Source organism: Phycodurus eques, chromosome 12, assembly GCF_024500275.1.
Source record: "Phycodurus eques isolate BA_2022a chromosome 12, UOR_Pequ_1.1, whole genome shotgun sequence".
Taxonomy (NCBI): Eukaryota; Metazoa; Chordata; class Actinopteri; order Syngnathiformes; family Syngnathidae; genus Phycodurus; species Phycodurus eques.
The window spans coordinates 7846147-7860824 of record NC_084536.1 but is presented as its reverse complement, the minus strand read 5'-3'; the positions used below and the strand labels follow the sequence as shown (position 1 = coordinate 7860824).

Here is a 14678-nt window from a genome sequence, read left to right as displayed (position 1 = left end):
GCTTTCAGGTACTTAAAACAAGACTGGGTGGAGATAGGGTTGGAGGTTCGTGTTCGTGGTCAATGTTAATAGGGTTGAGTTTAGGGTTAAGGTTTGGCTTTGCAAATATTAACTTTGATCTCCATAACAGCGCCATCATGGGATGGAGTGCTCTGAAAAGCCATTCACACATTTGGGATTCATAATTTTACAAACGTTCATTTTTCTACGTGCAACAATTCAGAAGAATCAGCACTACAAAGTGGACCAGTCGTCTCGGAAATATCTTCTAACTCAGTATTTGTGCGCAATCCCGCTAACACAAACGAGCGCTTTAAGATGAATGGTTTGTTGTCGTCGCTGGGCAGCGTTCACGTCCATCCACCTGATCGCCACCGGGGTGTCCTGCTTCCTGGGTGCGGGTCTCCTGTCCTTCCTGGTCTACGTATACTGTCAACGCTTCCACAAGCCGTCACAGGAGTCGGCTGTCATCCACCCGACCACACCCAACCACCTCAACTACAAGGGCAATGCCACGCCAAAGAACGAGAAGTACACACCCATGGAGTTCAAGGTTGGTGAAGGTTTCACAATTTAGCATCAGCCAACTCTCTCGTATACATTCTTCAAATTTGGTAGCAATCGGACAAAATCTCTAGAAGTGTCTTTGAACGAGCCCTAGGAATGGTCAAAATGACCATACAATGGCCGCTTCAAACCAAATGGGAGACTTTCTTTGTCTTTTTTGGCATGGCTTCCTGAAACGTTTGTAGTTCTACTCATGGTAGACAAGCCAACCAAATTTCAATTTCTTTTTTTTTTTTTTGTTTTTTTTTCTTTGTGAACTTTTGGGGGGGCTGAATTATTCAAAACATTGACAAGATCTTACTAACCTTTGCTTTTTGTATCAAATCATCAGATTTTGCTACCCTAATAAGTCCACATACAATGATGAAAAGTCCAATGTTTCTTAATTTTGTGCCATCCGTCTGTCTAAATATACTCGCTTCAAATTTGCTAGCAATCGAACAAAATCTTTACTGCAAGTTTGTCTTTGAAACAACCCTGCAAATGGCCAAAATGACCCCAAGAGTGCCCGCTTCAAAACAAAATGACAGACTTCCTGTGTCTTTTCGGCAAGTGCTTCTTGGGATTTTTTGTGTGGGTCTACTCATCATAGACAAGCCTACCAATATTCACAATGGTCCCGCCAAACTGGCTTTGGGGGCTGAATTTTTAAAAAGGGAACAAATGATGCTCGATGCTCTGCCCACACACATGAACGAACAAACTGAAATCGCTCACAAGTAGACTCGCAGGCGTAAAAAAAAAAAAAAAAAAAAAAAAACCTAGCCGTAGTTAGTCCTTAAAGCACAACTTCAAATGGTCGCGGTTGAATGCTTAATCGCTTGCCTTTTGTCCCTCGAAGGCCACCGTATTCAGGGTGGCCTCAGGGGCCAAGCTAACGTGCTTTTGCAAATGTGCCTGCGTTATAATTACTGCTCCTGTCATTTTAGAGGTGCTTCGCTGAAATTTAGCACTCCGGCACCCCTATAAAATGGTCTGAAATTGAGCCTCCATGTTCAACACCTGAAAGATTTAAGAACCATAAATGCGCTCTCGTGTTTTATTTACTGCTTTCACTGCCGCATTTGTCCCGGCACAACAGGATGAATCACCCGCTGACCTGCGCCTTATTAACGAGCTACATTAGCGTGGCGCCGCTAACGCGTTCAACTCCCAGCATACTCGAAGGCGCTTTTTTTTCTTCTCTGCTCGTCTCATTAGTTGACCCACTGGAGGTTATTTCAAAAGCTTCCTGCTTCGGTTGCTGCTTTCCATTATGAAAATGAACTCAAAAAGCGCTGCTGTGATTTTACCGCCACCTTCTCGGATGTATAAATGCATCAAATGCAGTGTTTAGCCGCTCTGCGCATTGACCTATTTTCAGCTCGCCGTCGATTCTTCTGGCTTTTTTTTGTGCGACTAGAAATAAAGGTCGAACGACTCTTAATAATCCCCTTAATTAGCTACGTGACAATGCTAATGATGAATGCTGGCCAAATCGATCTAATCGCATCGTGTCGTGATGAGGTGCACCTACGCAATCTAAGGAGATCCAAGACCAGAGCAAAACCTGCCTGTGGAAATAATAAACAGAATAGTTATTGGTTCCGTGTTATATGGTGAATCATCACATTTTACTGCCACGATCCACCCACACGCAATGATAAAAAATATAACTCTTTGCAGTTTCGCATCACCCATCTGTCAAGTATACTTTATGTGCTTGGAATGTGCTAGCAATCGGACAAACTCTAGGACAAGTTCCCTTTTGCATGACACTGGGAAATGACCAAAATGGCCCTTAAACTAAAGCAAAATGGTGGACTTCTACCAAATTTCACGTTGGCCTCGGGGGCTGAATTTCTTGAGAGAGCACTTCCAAGTATCCCTGGTAATGACCCATAAAATGGCCACTTTAATCCAAAAAACGCTGACTTGACGTGTGTCATTTCCAACCTGGCTCCTTTTGAGACTTTGTTTTTGTGAGTCTAATCATAACAGACCTCTCTACCCGATTTCATGTCGGTAATTTCTCGAGAACAATTCCAGGAAGGATCCTTGGAAATGACTCCTAAAATGGCCCCTTCAAACCATAATAGCGGACTTGGTGTCTTTTCTAGGCATAGCTCCTTGAGACTTGTTTTGTGGGTCTCCTTACGAATGACGTACAGTATCTACCAAATTTCCCGTTGCTCAGTGAAAATAGCTCCGGGGCTGAATTTCCCAAAGTTCAAGAGATGAGTTATTAGAGGTTATTTTAGGGCGAGTCATCCAACATGGCTGAACATGCTCCACCCACACGCAATGACAAAAACGCAAAAGCTTGGCAATTTAGCGTCGTCCGTCGTAATTTGAACGCAATCGCGCAATAATTGTGCCACAAGAGCCATTTAGAAGGACCCCTGGAAATTGGCCAAGATTACAGCTAAAATGGCCACTCCGAACCAAAATGGCAGGCTTCCTGTGTCTTTTCCCGGCATGACGTCTTGAGACGATAGATGGTTCTACCAAATTTCTTGTTGCTTAGTGACACTGGCTTTGTGGGCTGAATTTCCCCCCCCCCCCCCCCCCCCCAAAAAAAAACATTCACAAGCTGAGTTATTAGTTTCCTGTCTTATGACTGGTCATATGCCGACACAGCGATCAAAATTCAAATGTTTGATGATTTAGTGTTATCAATCTGTCTTGTATTTGTGGTTCAAATTCGATAGTAATCGGGCGACAAAATCTTGGAGGGCTTTCATTTGAGAAGGACCCCTGGACAGCCGACTCCTAAAACAACTTCCTGTGTCTCGCTCTTGTCGAGATCCTCCAATTTGTCGTCCATTAGTGTGCTGAGTATGTTTGTCATGACGCTCGATTGCATTTGTTACACTTATTCGCTTGAGCCTGTGAAAACGCTGGCCAACTAAACGCATCTGCCACAATCAATTTCTCACCCTTAACGTGTGTCTCTTTATTTAACACACACACACACACACACACACACACACAGTGTAAATAAAATGAATCTGAAGCTTTTTAACCCACTTGATGTTGACACGTTAGGGGCGTTGCTAAAGGTCTCGTTTTAGTTTGCGTCGTTACAGTAAATATTGGTAACCTGAAGGTCTGACGCTGCATTCGAGGCCACTCGGGTATTTCTCTCCTGGAACTTCAATTGTCCAATATCAAAGCGTTCCGTTTGGCTGAGGAACCTATTAAACTAGGTTTGTTGTGTTTTTTTTTTCTTTCTTAAAATACTGTATAAATTGGTTAAATGTGCTTTTCCTAGTCGAAGGTTCGGGCATTCCCAAATTCCCAGTTTCCTTGCATGGAACATGAATGCCAAGCGCATTTTATAGCCAAATGAAATGCTCTTTGGCTATTTGTCCTCACTGTTTTTACCCTATTTTGTTGACATTTTAGCCATTATTGTTAGCTTGTCAAGTTAGTCCTGATAACTGTCACCTCTCACAATACAAACAGGGATGCAGCGATGCCACTTTTTTCAGACCGATTAGAATTCCAAGTACAGTACTTACGTTGGTTGGCGTGCTCGCCGAGACCGAGTACCGATACTTGATAAAGCCAATGCGTCTTGCAATTGTGATGAAAATGTGTTTTATTTTCATCCGATATTGTTCAAAAACAAACTTTTCTCGATGGCGGCCGAAGTTACACTGAAATATAACACTTTTCAAAGCAACAACCAAAACAAAATGAATCATTACAACTGTGGCCGTATTGCGTGCGTTAACTAAAGCGTTCCGATCTAAATGCTAATTCATTTTTAGCACACGGTACATAATCGCGTTCATTTTCCACTCTCAGCTTAGGTTTGCTGCCAAACTAAACATCAAACTAAAGTAATTACATGTCGTGTGCGTTTTTCCTTTTCAGACGCTGAACAAGAACAACCTTCTGCCGGACGAGCGCTCCAACTTGTTCCCGACGTCCGTGCAGCAGGCCAACGTGTACACCACCACGTACTACCCGCCCGCCCTCGGCAAGTTCGACTACCAGGCCAACGCCTCGCCGTCGCCCTGCCGGACCTTCGCCCACGCCAACAACAGCTGAGGCCCGAGCGACCCATCGGGCGAGCCTCCCTTAAAGACGCAACAAGCCGGAACTTTCCGGGAGGAGAGCGAACGTCTTTTTTGACGAAAGGGACGACGGGAACCCGTTGTTTGGAAAAAAAAAAACTCAAGACAACAAGAAAACAAAAGTCCTGCTGATATCCGTGTGGGACCAAGTGTAAATAATCCCACCGGGAGAAAGACTCCAATGGCTTGTCCAATCGGATCGTCCAATCGGATGGCTCCGAGGCAAAATAGCGCGGATGTCATATCAAATATGGCCGCCGTGCTGTGTTAATAATAAGCTAGTAGTTAAGGTGACACTTTTTTTACAAACGTTCTTTCTTTTCCGAAGATGATTCATTGAAATGGTTAAAGGTAGGGCTTCAAGCCTGGGTTAGGGCGTTAAAGTAGGGTTTTAAGTCTGGGCTAAAGTTTCAAATTAGGGTGTCGAGCTGAGCTAGGGTCTCAGACCTGGGCTGTGTTTTCAAACAAAGGTTAGGGTTTCAACTTAAGATACCAAGTTAAAAACCAGCTTAAAGCCAGGGTTACAGATTCAAAGTAAACCAGGCTCGACACCCTACTTTGCAAGCCTCTTTAGAAGCCAGTAGCATAGATCCACTAACTCTTCGTCTTCTTTGTTGGTAACGGCACATTCGTAGTGTTTATTTTCTTTGTGTTCATGTGTGTGGACGTGTACACTCCACACACACACACACACACACACACACATGAAAGCATACAGTGCATTTCATTCCAATGCCATTACGGTACTGCTGTGTGTGTGTGTGTGTGTGTGTGTGTGTGTGTGTGTGTGTGTGTGTACACATAGCATAGCTACTACCCCCAGATCATTGACAGCCTGTGAGTGTACATGTATGCATACATGTATGTACCCATGTGTCTATTGAGTGTTGTTTTTAGGAAAGCCTTATAGGTCACACGCAAGCACACACATGAAAATGTGTCGGGACTGCAGTTTGAATGTTTGTGTGCGCGCGCGTGTTGTTTTCTATGCAAGTTGGCGTAGACGACGACGACGACGAGGAGCGAGCGAGCGACCGGGCGGGCGGGCGCCTTTTATCTGCTCGTCGTCCACACTGTGAATCTTTTTGCTACTCTCTATTTTTATACCAGCAGTTAACGGACAATAAAACTTGTTGGTGACAACCACCGAACGGAAAGCCGGATGGATGCTTTCGTGCTGCTGCTTCTTGTGTCTTCGAGTAAGTGTTAGGGTCTCGAGCCAGGGTTTGGATTTCGAATTAGGGGTTCAACATGGGTTAAGCTTTCAAATTAGGGTTTGAAACCTGGGCTAAGGTTTGAAATTAGGGGTTTAAACTGGGGTCTTAAAGTAAGGATTCAAGCCAGAGTTAGGGTTTCAAACTCAATTAAGGTTTCAAATTTGTGTTTCAAACAAGGTTGAGGGTTTTAAATTTAGGTTTCAAGTCACTGTTAGGGTTTCAAAATAGGGTTAGGGTTTTGAACTGGGGCTCAGGTTCCAAGCGAGGGTTAGTGTTTGAAATGAAGGTTTCAAAGTAGGGTTTAAAATGATGGTTAGGGTTTCAAGTTAGGGTTTCAACATGGGGTTATGATTTCAAATTCAGAGGTGGGTAGTAACACGTTACATTTACTCAAGTAAAATTTTTTGATCAACAGAGTACTCTAAATGCACCATACTTTTGACTTTTACTCGCGTATTTATGTGGGGGATCGATACTTTTGCTCCGTTCCAATGATCGACATGCCATTTGCTACGTGTATTTATCCAGTCTCGCATGTGCGCGTCTATTTTTAGACTCCGTCTTCGACTTCCGCATAGGGCGCCCGTCGCGCCAATCACTAGTCATTAGACTCCAATTCACCATTCAGATGACATAAGGCAGTCAGATGACCACGCACGTAGCCTTCGCGAGCCAATCAAAATGACTCATTTTGGGGGGGAAGGGGCAAATCTGCGGCGCCGAGCGTTTTTACTTTACAGACTCAAAAAACAACAGCTTTGTCATTAGTGATGGCCACGGCCGTTCTTTTGAGTGTACTGAACCATTCGAATCAGTTCGTTCAAAAGATTCGTTCACCAAATCGTTCAGTCCTTTTTCACAAAATCATTCAAGGGCTTCCTCAAAAACGCCCATTAGGACAACGTTAAACTGAAGGCGGACGGATTTTGCGACTTGTGCCAGCGTCCTGATGGATTTTTTTATGTTTCTTGAAGGAGATGAAAGTAATTTTTTTACGGCTGAGCGCACTCAACGGTAATGGATTCTGATTCCATCCACTCAACACCCGAACGTCAACACTGCATCCTCCAACGCCACTTTTTATATCAATACATATTTCTCTGCATTTTTTACAACTTATTGATGAACGACTCTCACATCACAACAGGCGGTTTTATCACTTGATGGCGTTTTAACTCATTTGGTCATTTTTGTGTATACACTCAAGGTGTGCCCGTTTCTACCAGGGGGAAAGTAGTACAATTCAGACCCCCCCCCCCCAAAAAAAAAGCGTAAATTCATGAGAATAAAGACGGAAGGTTAGCAGAAATCCGTTAGCAGAGTCTAATGTTAAACGTTTTCAGCGATCGCCTACGAGTCGTAACGTTACGTTCAACTGCAGTCGCATTTTTCTGTTCATAAAGTTGCGGGAAAAAAACAGTGCAACCATATCACTCGAATGGTTGCACTGTTATTAGAATAATCAACAACTGTAGTCACATTTTTTATTGTGAAAATATAACAAAAATATTTTTTTTCCCGAACATAGTGGCAATATCCCAAGAATAGTTACAAAAAGAAATAGTCGTGATCTTGGCAAATTCTAATTTAGTTATGAAGCACTTTAAAAACCAAACAAAAGCCATTGAAGATGTCCGAAAAGAAAGATGTGAAAATAAAGTCGCTTTAACAAAACAAAACAAAAAAAGTCATGTTATGAGAGATTATTTTCCCCAGAGATCAAGAATATTACAAGAATGACATTTTTCTGAAAAAGTAGTGACAGAATTCCAAGAACAGTCATAAAGTTACAATAAGTTGCAATATTATTCGAATACTCGTAATGTTAGCAAATTCTAATTTATTCATGAAGCACTTAAAAAAAAAAGTTTTAAACTATCCAACAGGGAGAAAGTCGTAAAGTTAGGGATATACTTATGAAAATTGTTGTCATGTTATTGAGAATTCCAATCATAAATTAACAAGAAAAAAGTTGTAATGTTACAAGATTGAAGTCACATTTTTCTGAAAATAAAGTTGTAGTTACAAAAAAGTTGGAATACTACTCGAATGGTTGTACCTTTCTAAGAATATAGTCATATATATTATATACACACATACACGCTGTACAAGAGGGGGAAAAAATCAGTTACGAAAATAGTCAATGTTAAGAATAGTTGGAAAGTTAGGAGAATTCAGTTACAATGTAGCAAAAAACTTGTAGTACTATTAGTAATAAAAAAAAAAATCAATGTTAAAGAGTTTTATTTTCCCGGAATAAAAGTAATATAACAAAAAGAAAGCCATAAAGTCAAAAAAATAAAGTCGCACGAATAAAGTTGTGACATTAACAGAATAGTAGTTCCAAGAATAAAGTCCTAAACTTTTAACTCGTATTTACCCTACGTTGAATTTTATTCAGAACTTTCATTTCCTGTCTCAAGAGTTTCGTTTGTATTCTAACCATCACTTACCTGAAGTGTTTCATCTCAAGACCAATCACATTCTGTCCTGCTCAAGTCAATCATTAAGAGCCTTGTTATTCATAAAACATTTTTAATAATAAGGTGCTGGAGAATTTTCCCACATGGAGCGCTGAAGACATTTACAAGGCAAAGGCCACCAGGGGAAGTCGACGACATAACAGTACAAAGACAGCAAAGGGGGAACGTTTCGGTACAAGATGAACAAACAACCTTCCCGTTCCCACGCTTTGTGTAAACAAACAAACATCCTTAGAGTCCTTTAAAAAAAATCATTTTCTCCCACTCGCTTGGAGGCTACACAATGAAAGCGTCCCGTTGAGTCAATCTTGCTTTGGCCGCAAAAAAAAAAAAAAAAAAAAAAAAAAAAAGTTTATATATTAAAAAAAAAAAAAAAAAAGAGGCTTTGTTAGCTTAAAACCACAACAAAAGTGACGTTAATAGCCTTTAAAAGGCCTTGAGACACGCCCGTTAGGTTTGGTGACCAATCAGGGACAACTGCACGTTTGCGTTAAAATGACATCATAAACACAACATGGATGGAAAGTGATGAAAAGCTCAGGAAGGTTGGTAACCTCGGTTACACGTGTCATGAACCTTGTGTAAATAAGGTAGGTGGGTACAGTAAGTAAGCAAGTGTGGTAAAGTTTGTCAGTTGGTCGGTAAGCTAATTAAAGTAGGTATGGTTGGTAGTAAGGTCGATAGACAAGTAGGTTAGGTTGTAGGTACGGAGGGTTAGGTGATGTAAGGAGGTAGGAAGGTCAAGGAGATAAGGCAGAAGGTTGACGAGCTAAGGTAGATATGTACTGTAAATAAGGTAGGTAGTTAGGCAATTAAATAAGGGATGTGGGTAGGTAAGGTTGAAAGATTTGTCCCTTTTATCCCCCTTGCTTGGAGGCTACACAATGAAAGCGCTCTCAACTTAGCCGCCACACAGACACACACAAATAGCATTGTTATCTTAAAAGCACAACAAACGTGACGCAAATCACCTTTGAAAGGTGACCAATCCCAGAGTTCTGCACCTTCATGTTAAAACATAATACACCCAGAACAACCCCAAATAATAACAATATTAAGAATAAAAAGCGACTCTCGTTCGGCTGCCGGCTTGTCGTCAGACAGCTTAGTGGCGGCGTCCATTTTGTAAGAGATCAAGGTTTCCAAATAAAATGGCCGCCCAGAAACAAGAAACGACAGTAAACGTTGAGTTAAAGATTCCTCTCTGGCACGTCACGCGAACAAACAAAAAAACTGCTTAAAAACCCCTTTCCTTTTCTCCGCCCGACCAGTTCTGTGCAACGGCGGGTCTGGCGGTTTTGTGTCCACGTCGCGTGCGTGCGGTTAGACGGAGACGAAGACGTCCAGGTAGAGGCGGTCGTACGACTCCCGGAAGAACAGGATGAGCACCAGGCTGAAGACGCACGAGCCCGTCAGACACCAGTTCAGCCACGACAAATCTGCCCACAAACACACAAAACGGCTTTTGTTCCGACAACAGTCGTGGCAAACTCGAGCTGGTCGCTAGGTTGGTCAACAGGTCTGTCGGTAGCTCGCCCTACAGATCGAGCCGTGTACCGTAGGATAGGTTGGTCGGTCGATGAGGAAGAAGTGTGGTCGGATGTTCGGTAGGCCCGCTCATCTTCGTCATCTACTAGCTCAGTATTCGACGTGGTGGGTGCATTTATGTTAATGTGACCTTCGCTTAGGTGACGTGGTTATGACACACACAGAAATAAATAGCAACCCAAATGATTGACGCTTCCCTCCGAATGTTTTTCTAGGAAGGGGAAGAGGAAGGAAGAGAAAAAAAAAAAAAAAAAAGCTCTCGTGAGAGAGAGCGAGCGAGTGAACTCGCTCAGTCGCAGAGGATCTTTGAACAGGCGGCGGCACGTCGCTCACTTGATTGACGCCTGCTGAAAACTGTCCAAAAAAAAGAAGAAATATGGAAAATAATCTACTGAGGAAGTGCTGCAATTGTTCCCTCGTGCTGAATTGCTCTCGTGTGCGGGTGAGACATTCGGAAGCCTCAGCCGCCTCCGCGCTGCTTTGTATTCGCGCCGACACGCTCGGCTAAACGAGGGGGACTAAAAGGGCGGCGGAGGTTCCGGTCACGTGACTGAGCGGAGAGGCCGACCGTGACGGCGGCGGCGTTGAGACGGCCGCTGAGGGGGGGGGGGGGGGCTTCGGGGTCCAGGTTGATTGCTGCCAATATGAAGAGCGCTCCGTTGTCGCCACGAGGATTTTTTAATACAAGCGTCCCGCTCATCTGGTAGTGAGGTCGGGAAGGAAGGTTAAGTGGGGGTGCGGGGGGTCGAAAGGTAGTTAAGCAAGGGAAGAAAGGTGTGTAAGGGGGTAAGGAGGGTGGGTGGGTAGGGAAGGGAAGGGAAGTAAGGGAAGATAAGGTTGGTAGGTAAGTCGGCAGGTGGGTTGCTAGGTAACATTGGGAGGTGCGTTGGCAGGTAGGTAACTAAATGGTGGACGTGGTTGTGCATGTTGGTGTCGTAGCACACGCGCGAGACCCCCGCCAGCGTCGACGTACCAGTACAGTAGAAGGTGAGGAAGAAGAGGAGCAGGCCGGTGACCAGGTTCCCCAGGAAGGTGACCACGCCGCACGTGATGCCTTCGGGGACCGGGTAGACCGTCTCGATGAAGAGCTCGAAGAAGATGGGCACGCTGCTGTTGATGAAGATGCCCACCAGGATACACGACGTGTACAAGATGGCTGCCGGTGGCCGGGCGAGGGGGGAAAAGAAAAGAAAAAAACAAAAACAAAAACATTACGGATGATGAGCGCTGACGTGAGCTCGTTCACATGATACTAATTGGATGACATGACAACATTGCCCAATGACATTCTTCTCTTTATACTATCGTAATAACGGTAAAGGCATGTAATACTTCCAACATGTTCACAAATTCATACACATTTCTTCATAGCGCAGAGAGAGCACCATTTGATTTGGCTGACTGCTATTGCGCAAATGCAAAATGGCTGCCTCATCCTAGCACATTAGCTGACAGAATCCCTCCGGTGTATTGCAACAACATTTACTTTCGAATATTTTTTTTCTTGAGAACAATTCTGACCGTTTGATGGAAAACAATAATAATCAATCATTCACATGATTTGAAAATGACCCATATATTTATGAAACAGCGTTTTCAGATTTACAACCTGTTACAGTTGTTGTTTTTTTTATCTTAGACAATCGACATCTTTGTTTTCGTAAATTGTAACAAAAAGTGGAGGCTCAGCAGCATGTCTTATAAAGTGAAATAAAAATGGCAACAAATAAATAGCTCCCTCAAGTTTTCTACAGTAAATTAAGTAATAGTAATAGTCTTGGATAATGGGACTATTCCTAAAAGGTTCCGAACTTTTGGTGCTCAAGTGCGTACCCGCGTTGGAGGGCAAGTGCGTGAGGCGAGTGAGGCAGGTGAGCGTGAACCAGGTGGAGGACAGCGAGGCTCCGGCCAGCATCAGCACCAGGATCAGCTTCAGCATCCCCCGGATGGAGTCCGCAAACCTACAAAGGATGCAAGGAAGCCGTTCACACGTGTGTGCGTGCTTGCGATATGGCCTCAGAATAAAATCTCTGAATTTTTCGGGGTTTTTTTTTTTTTTTTTCCCTCTTTCTTCACAAAAATCCAATTTAAATTGATTTCTTCCCCCTTCGCAAATGACATTCTTCGCAACTGCTCTGTTTGTTTGCTCACCGTTTGGGCTTTCCTTTATTTCTCCTGACACCAAACAAGCTGCAAGTTTGGTCCCAGGCATCGACTTCCACAGAAATAACGGAAAGAAACTTTTGAAATATGTACACGAGCCTTCAAAACTTTGGGCTTTCTTAGCAATGGACCCCCACCCCCTAAGATGAACTTTTTTTTTTTTTTTTTACTGAATTAACAAGAAGCTATGGTTTCAAGCCAGGCTAAAGGTTGCAATTTAGGTTTCAAAGTATGTTTGAGGTCCAGGAAACTGCAACTCTATCCGTAATTAGACTACCGGAAGTAAAAATTCAATACCAAAGAACTAAAAGTACCGAGAAATGCTAGCAAATAGACAATTTATTGGGCGTAGTAGTACTTTTGAGAGGCCAACTAACCTCCGGGACAGGCCATTAATATACCTATTAATAAAAGTTCCTGGAATCTTAAGTGGACAGACAATTTGTCAGGGGTCAAATGAGGAATCTACTCTTTTGAGAGTCCTTTTGAAAGGTCCCAGAACATTTGGGTTTGCAAGAACTGCAGTACCAAGTAGTAAACGTAATAAGAAATCAAGGTTCCTGAAAGTTTTGGTGCAAATGCTGGCCTGAGTGGTCGACGCCTCAGATTGGCTTCCCAACAACACGAGCATCACCAGAGAGCTTTTTAACTTGGGCTTCAATTTAAATCCCAATTTCTTTGCTGAGAGGATCAGAGCGCATATCAATACCCAAAAATCCCCCAAATCCATAAGCAGCTTACAGCTAACTGATGGAGGCGGACTCCGTTTGAAGCTCTCACTGTCCTCGTGAGTGCAGTTCATTTAACAGCACTGAGCACAGCTCATACAACAAGAGGAAGAAGATCCATCTTAGAGGTGATGTCAACAACAAATGATATCTATTGTCACTACCACTGCATAAATTAGTCACTTTTGTTAGAGTTTCAAGCCTGGGTTAGGGTTTCAAACAAGGGTTAGAATTTCAAATTTGTTTTTTAAAGTAAGGCTTCAAGCTGAGGTAAAGTTTGTTTTGTTTTTTTAAAGACATTTTAATGACATCCTTCAGGCTAATGACTCTGGCGACTATGTATGTCTTGTTCTGCTGGACCTTAACTGCAGCGTGTGATAGTGGACCACAGTATTTCTGTTGGCTCATCTGCAGCATCTGGTGGGCATTAGTGGTAGCGCTCAAGTGGTTTAGATCTTATCTGGCAGGCAGAACTCTGAGTGTAAGCCGTAGTGGCTCTGAATCCCACTCGGCCCCACTCACTTGTCTTACGGGGTTTCACAGGGTTCAATTTTAGGGCCCCTGTTGTTTCTTTCTGTATTTGCTGGCCCTGGCTGGGTTCCATCCTGAGAGAGCATGGGATTTGTTTTAATTGCTATGCGGATGACAGACAGGTTTATGTTCCACTGAACAAAGAGGATGCATTCTCCATTAAGCCACTTTGTTGTGGCTTGATGACATCAAAGCCTGGATTGGCAGTGAACTTTTTTACTTTTAATGAAAAGAAAAGGGCAGTTTTGGTGCTTGTAAACCCCCCTGTTGACTTGGGCTCTTTGATACCCCTTAAACTGGACAGTGATTTGAAATTGGATTGGTAAATTGGTGCTGTTGTCAAGTCCAGCATTTTTCATCTTAGGCAGCTGGCTCTTCTTTCACATCAGCACTTTGAACAAGCATTTCATGCCTTTATTACATCTCACCTGGATTACTGTGAGGCACATTATTTTGGAGTCAGCCAGTACACCCTCAAACGTCTCCTGTTGGCTAAAAATGCTGCTGCTCACCTCCTAACTGGAGCATGTAGGTGGGAGCACATAACTCCAATTCTGGCCTACATTCATTGGTCTCCTGTGCATTTTAGAGTCCATTTTAATATTCTTTTATTTGTTTTTAAACCTTTAAATGGTCTCGTCCCACATTAGCTCTCTGAGCTGCTCCTCCCCTACACTCCTCGGGTCAGCTGACCAGATGCTCCTGGAGGTACTGAGGACTAAATGGAGGCTTTGAGAGGGTCGAGCTTTTTCCACTGCCAGTCCCTCCTCTTTGGAATGATCGCCCTCTGAATATTAGGCAAGCCCCTTCACTGTCCATTTTAAATACTGGTCTTAAAACCCATTTTATTCTTTGGCGCCAACTCAGCATGAGACTGCACTGTTTTAGTGTTTTTATTGTATTTTTCAATTCATTTATTGTTTTAATTGTCCTATTTTTAACTGATTTTATAGATTTGATTTTTGCATCATGTACATCACTTTGCGTGCAGCTTTGGTTGTTTACACTTTTTTTTTATTTGAGTTTAAACTATGGTTGCAGTTTCAAATTCGGGTTGCAAGCCAGGGTTAGCGCTTCAAAATTGGGGTTCCTGCTAGGGTTTGGGTTTTAAGCCAGGTTAAAGATTTTAAAGAAGGATTTAAAGCCGAGGTAAGAGTTTTAGAGTAGGGTTTCAAGACAGGGCTAGGGTTTTAAAGTAGGGGTTTGAGCTAGGTTTAGGGTTTCAAAGTATGGTTTCAAGACAGGGTTAGGGTTTCAAAGTATGGTTTCAAGACAGGGTTCGGGTTTCAAAGTAGGGTTTCAAGACAAGGTTAGGGTTTTAAAGTATGGTTTCACGACCGGATTGGGGTTTCAAAGTATGGTTTCAAGACAGGGTTA

General features: G+C 43.0%; 2 protein-coding genes across 6 annotated transcripts in view; one reads left to right on the top strand and one right to left on the bottom strand.

Annotated features, from left to right (window-relative positions):
• Positions 1–5835, top strand: part of sema5ba (sema domain, seven thrombospondin repeats (type 1 and type 1-like), transmembrane domain (TM) and short cytoplasmic domain, (semaphorin) 5Ba) — a 131039-nt gene extending 125204 nt beyond the window's left edge. For all 4 annotated transcript variants that reach the window (XM_061692486.1, XM_061692485.1, XM_061692484.1 and 1 more), the window contains 2 exons: positions 348–553; positions 4429–5835. In XM_061692486.1, coding sequence (XP_061548470.1) covers positions 348–553; positions 4429–4605 — 383 coding nt within the window. In that variant the 3' untranslated portion in view covers positions 4606–5835. The remainder of the gene's footprint in view (positions 1–347; positions 554–4428) is intronic.
• A 1483-nt stretch (positions 5836–7318) lies between these two features.
• The window catches only part of slc49a4 (solute carrier family 49 member 4), a 39009-nt gene continuing 31649 nt past the window's right edge, over positions 7319–14678 (bottom strand). The window contains exons 7-9 of one of the 2 annotated variants that reach the window (XM_061692491.1): positions 11713–11840; positions 10853–11035; positions 7319–8642 (exon numbers count right to left, since the gene is read on the bottom strand). In XM_061692491.1, coding sequence (XP_061548475.1) covers positions 8608–8642; positions 10853–11035; positions 11713–11840 — 346 coding nt within the window. In that variant the 3' untranslated portion in view covers positions 7319–8607. Of the gene's footprint in view, positions 8643–8689; positions 9771–10852; positions 11036–11712; positions 11841–14678 lie in introns of those variants that run through there. The other variant, XM_061692489.1, reaches the window with a different exon arrangement.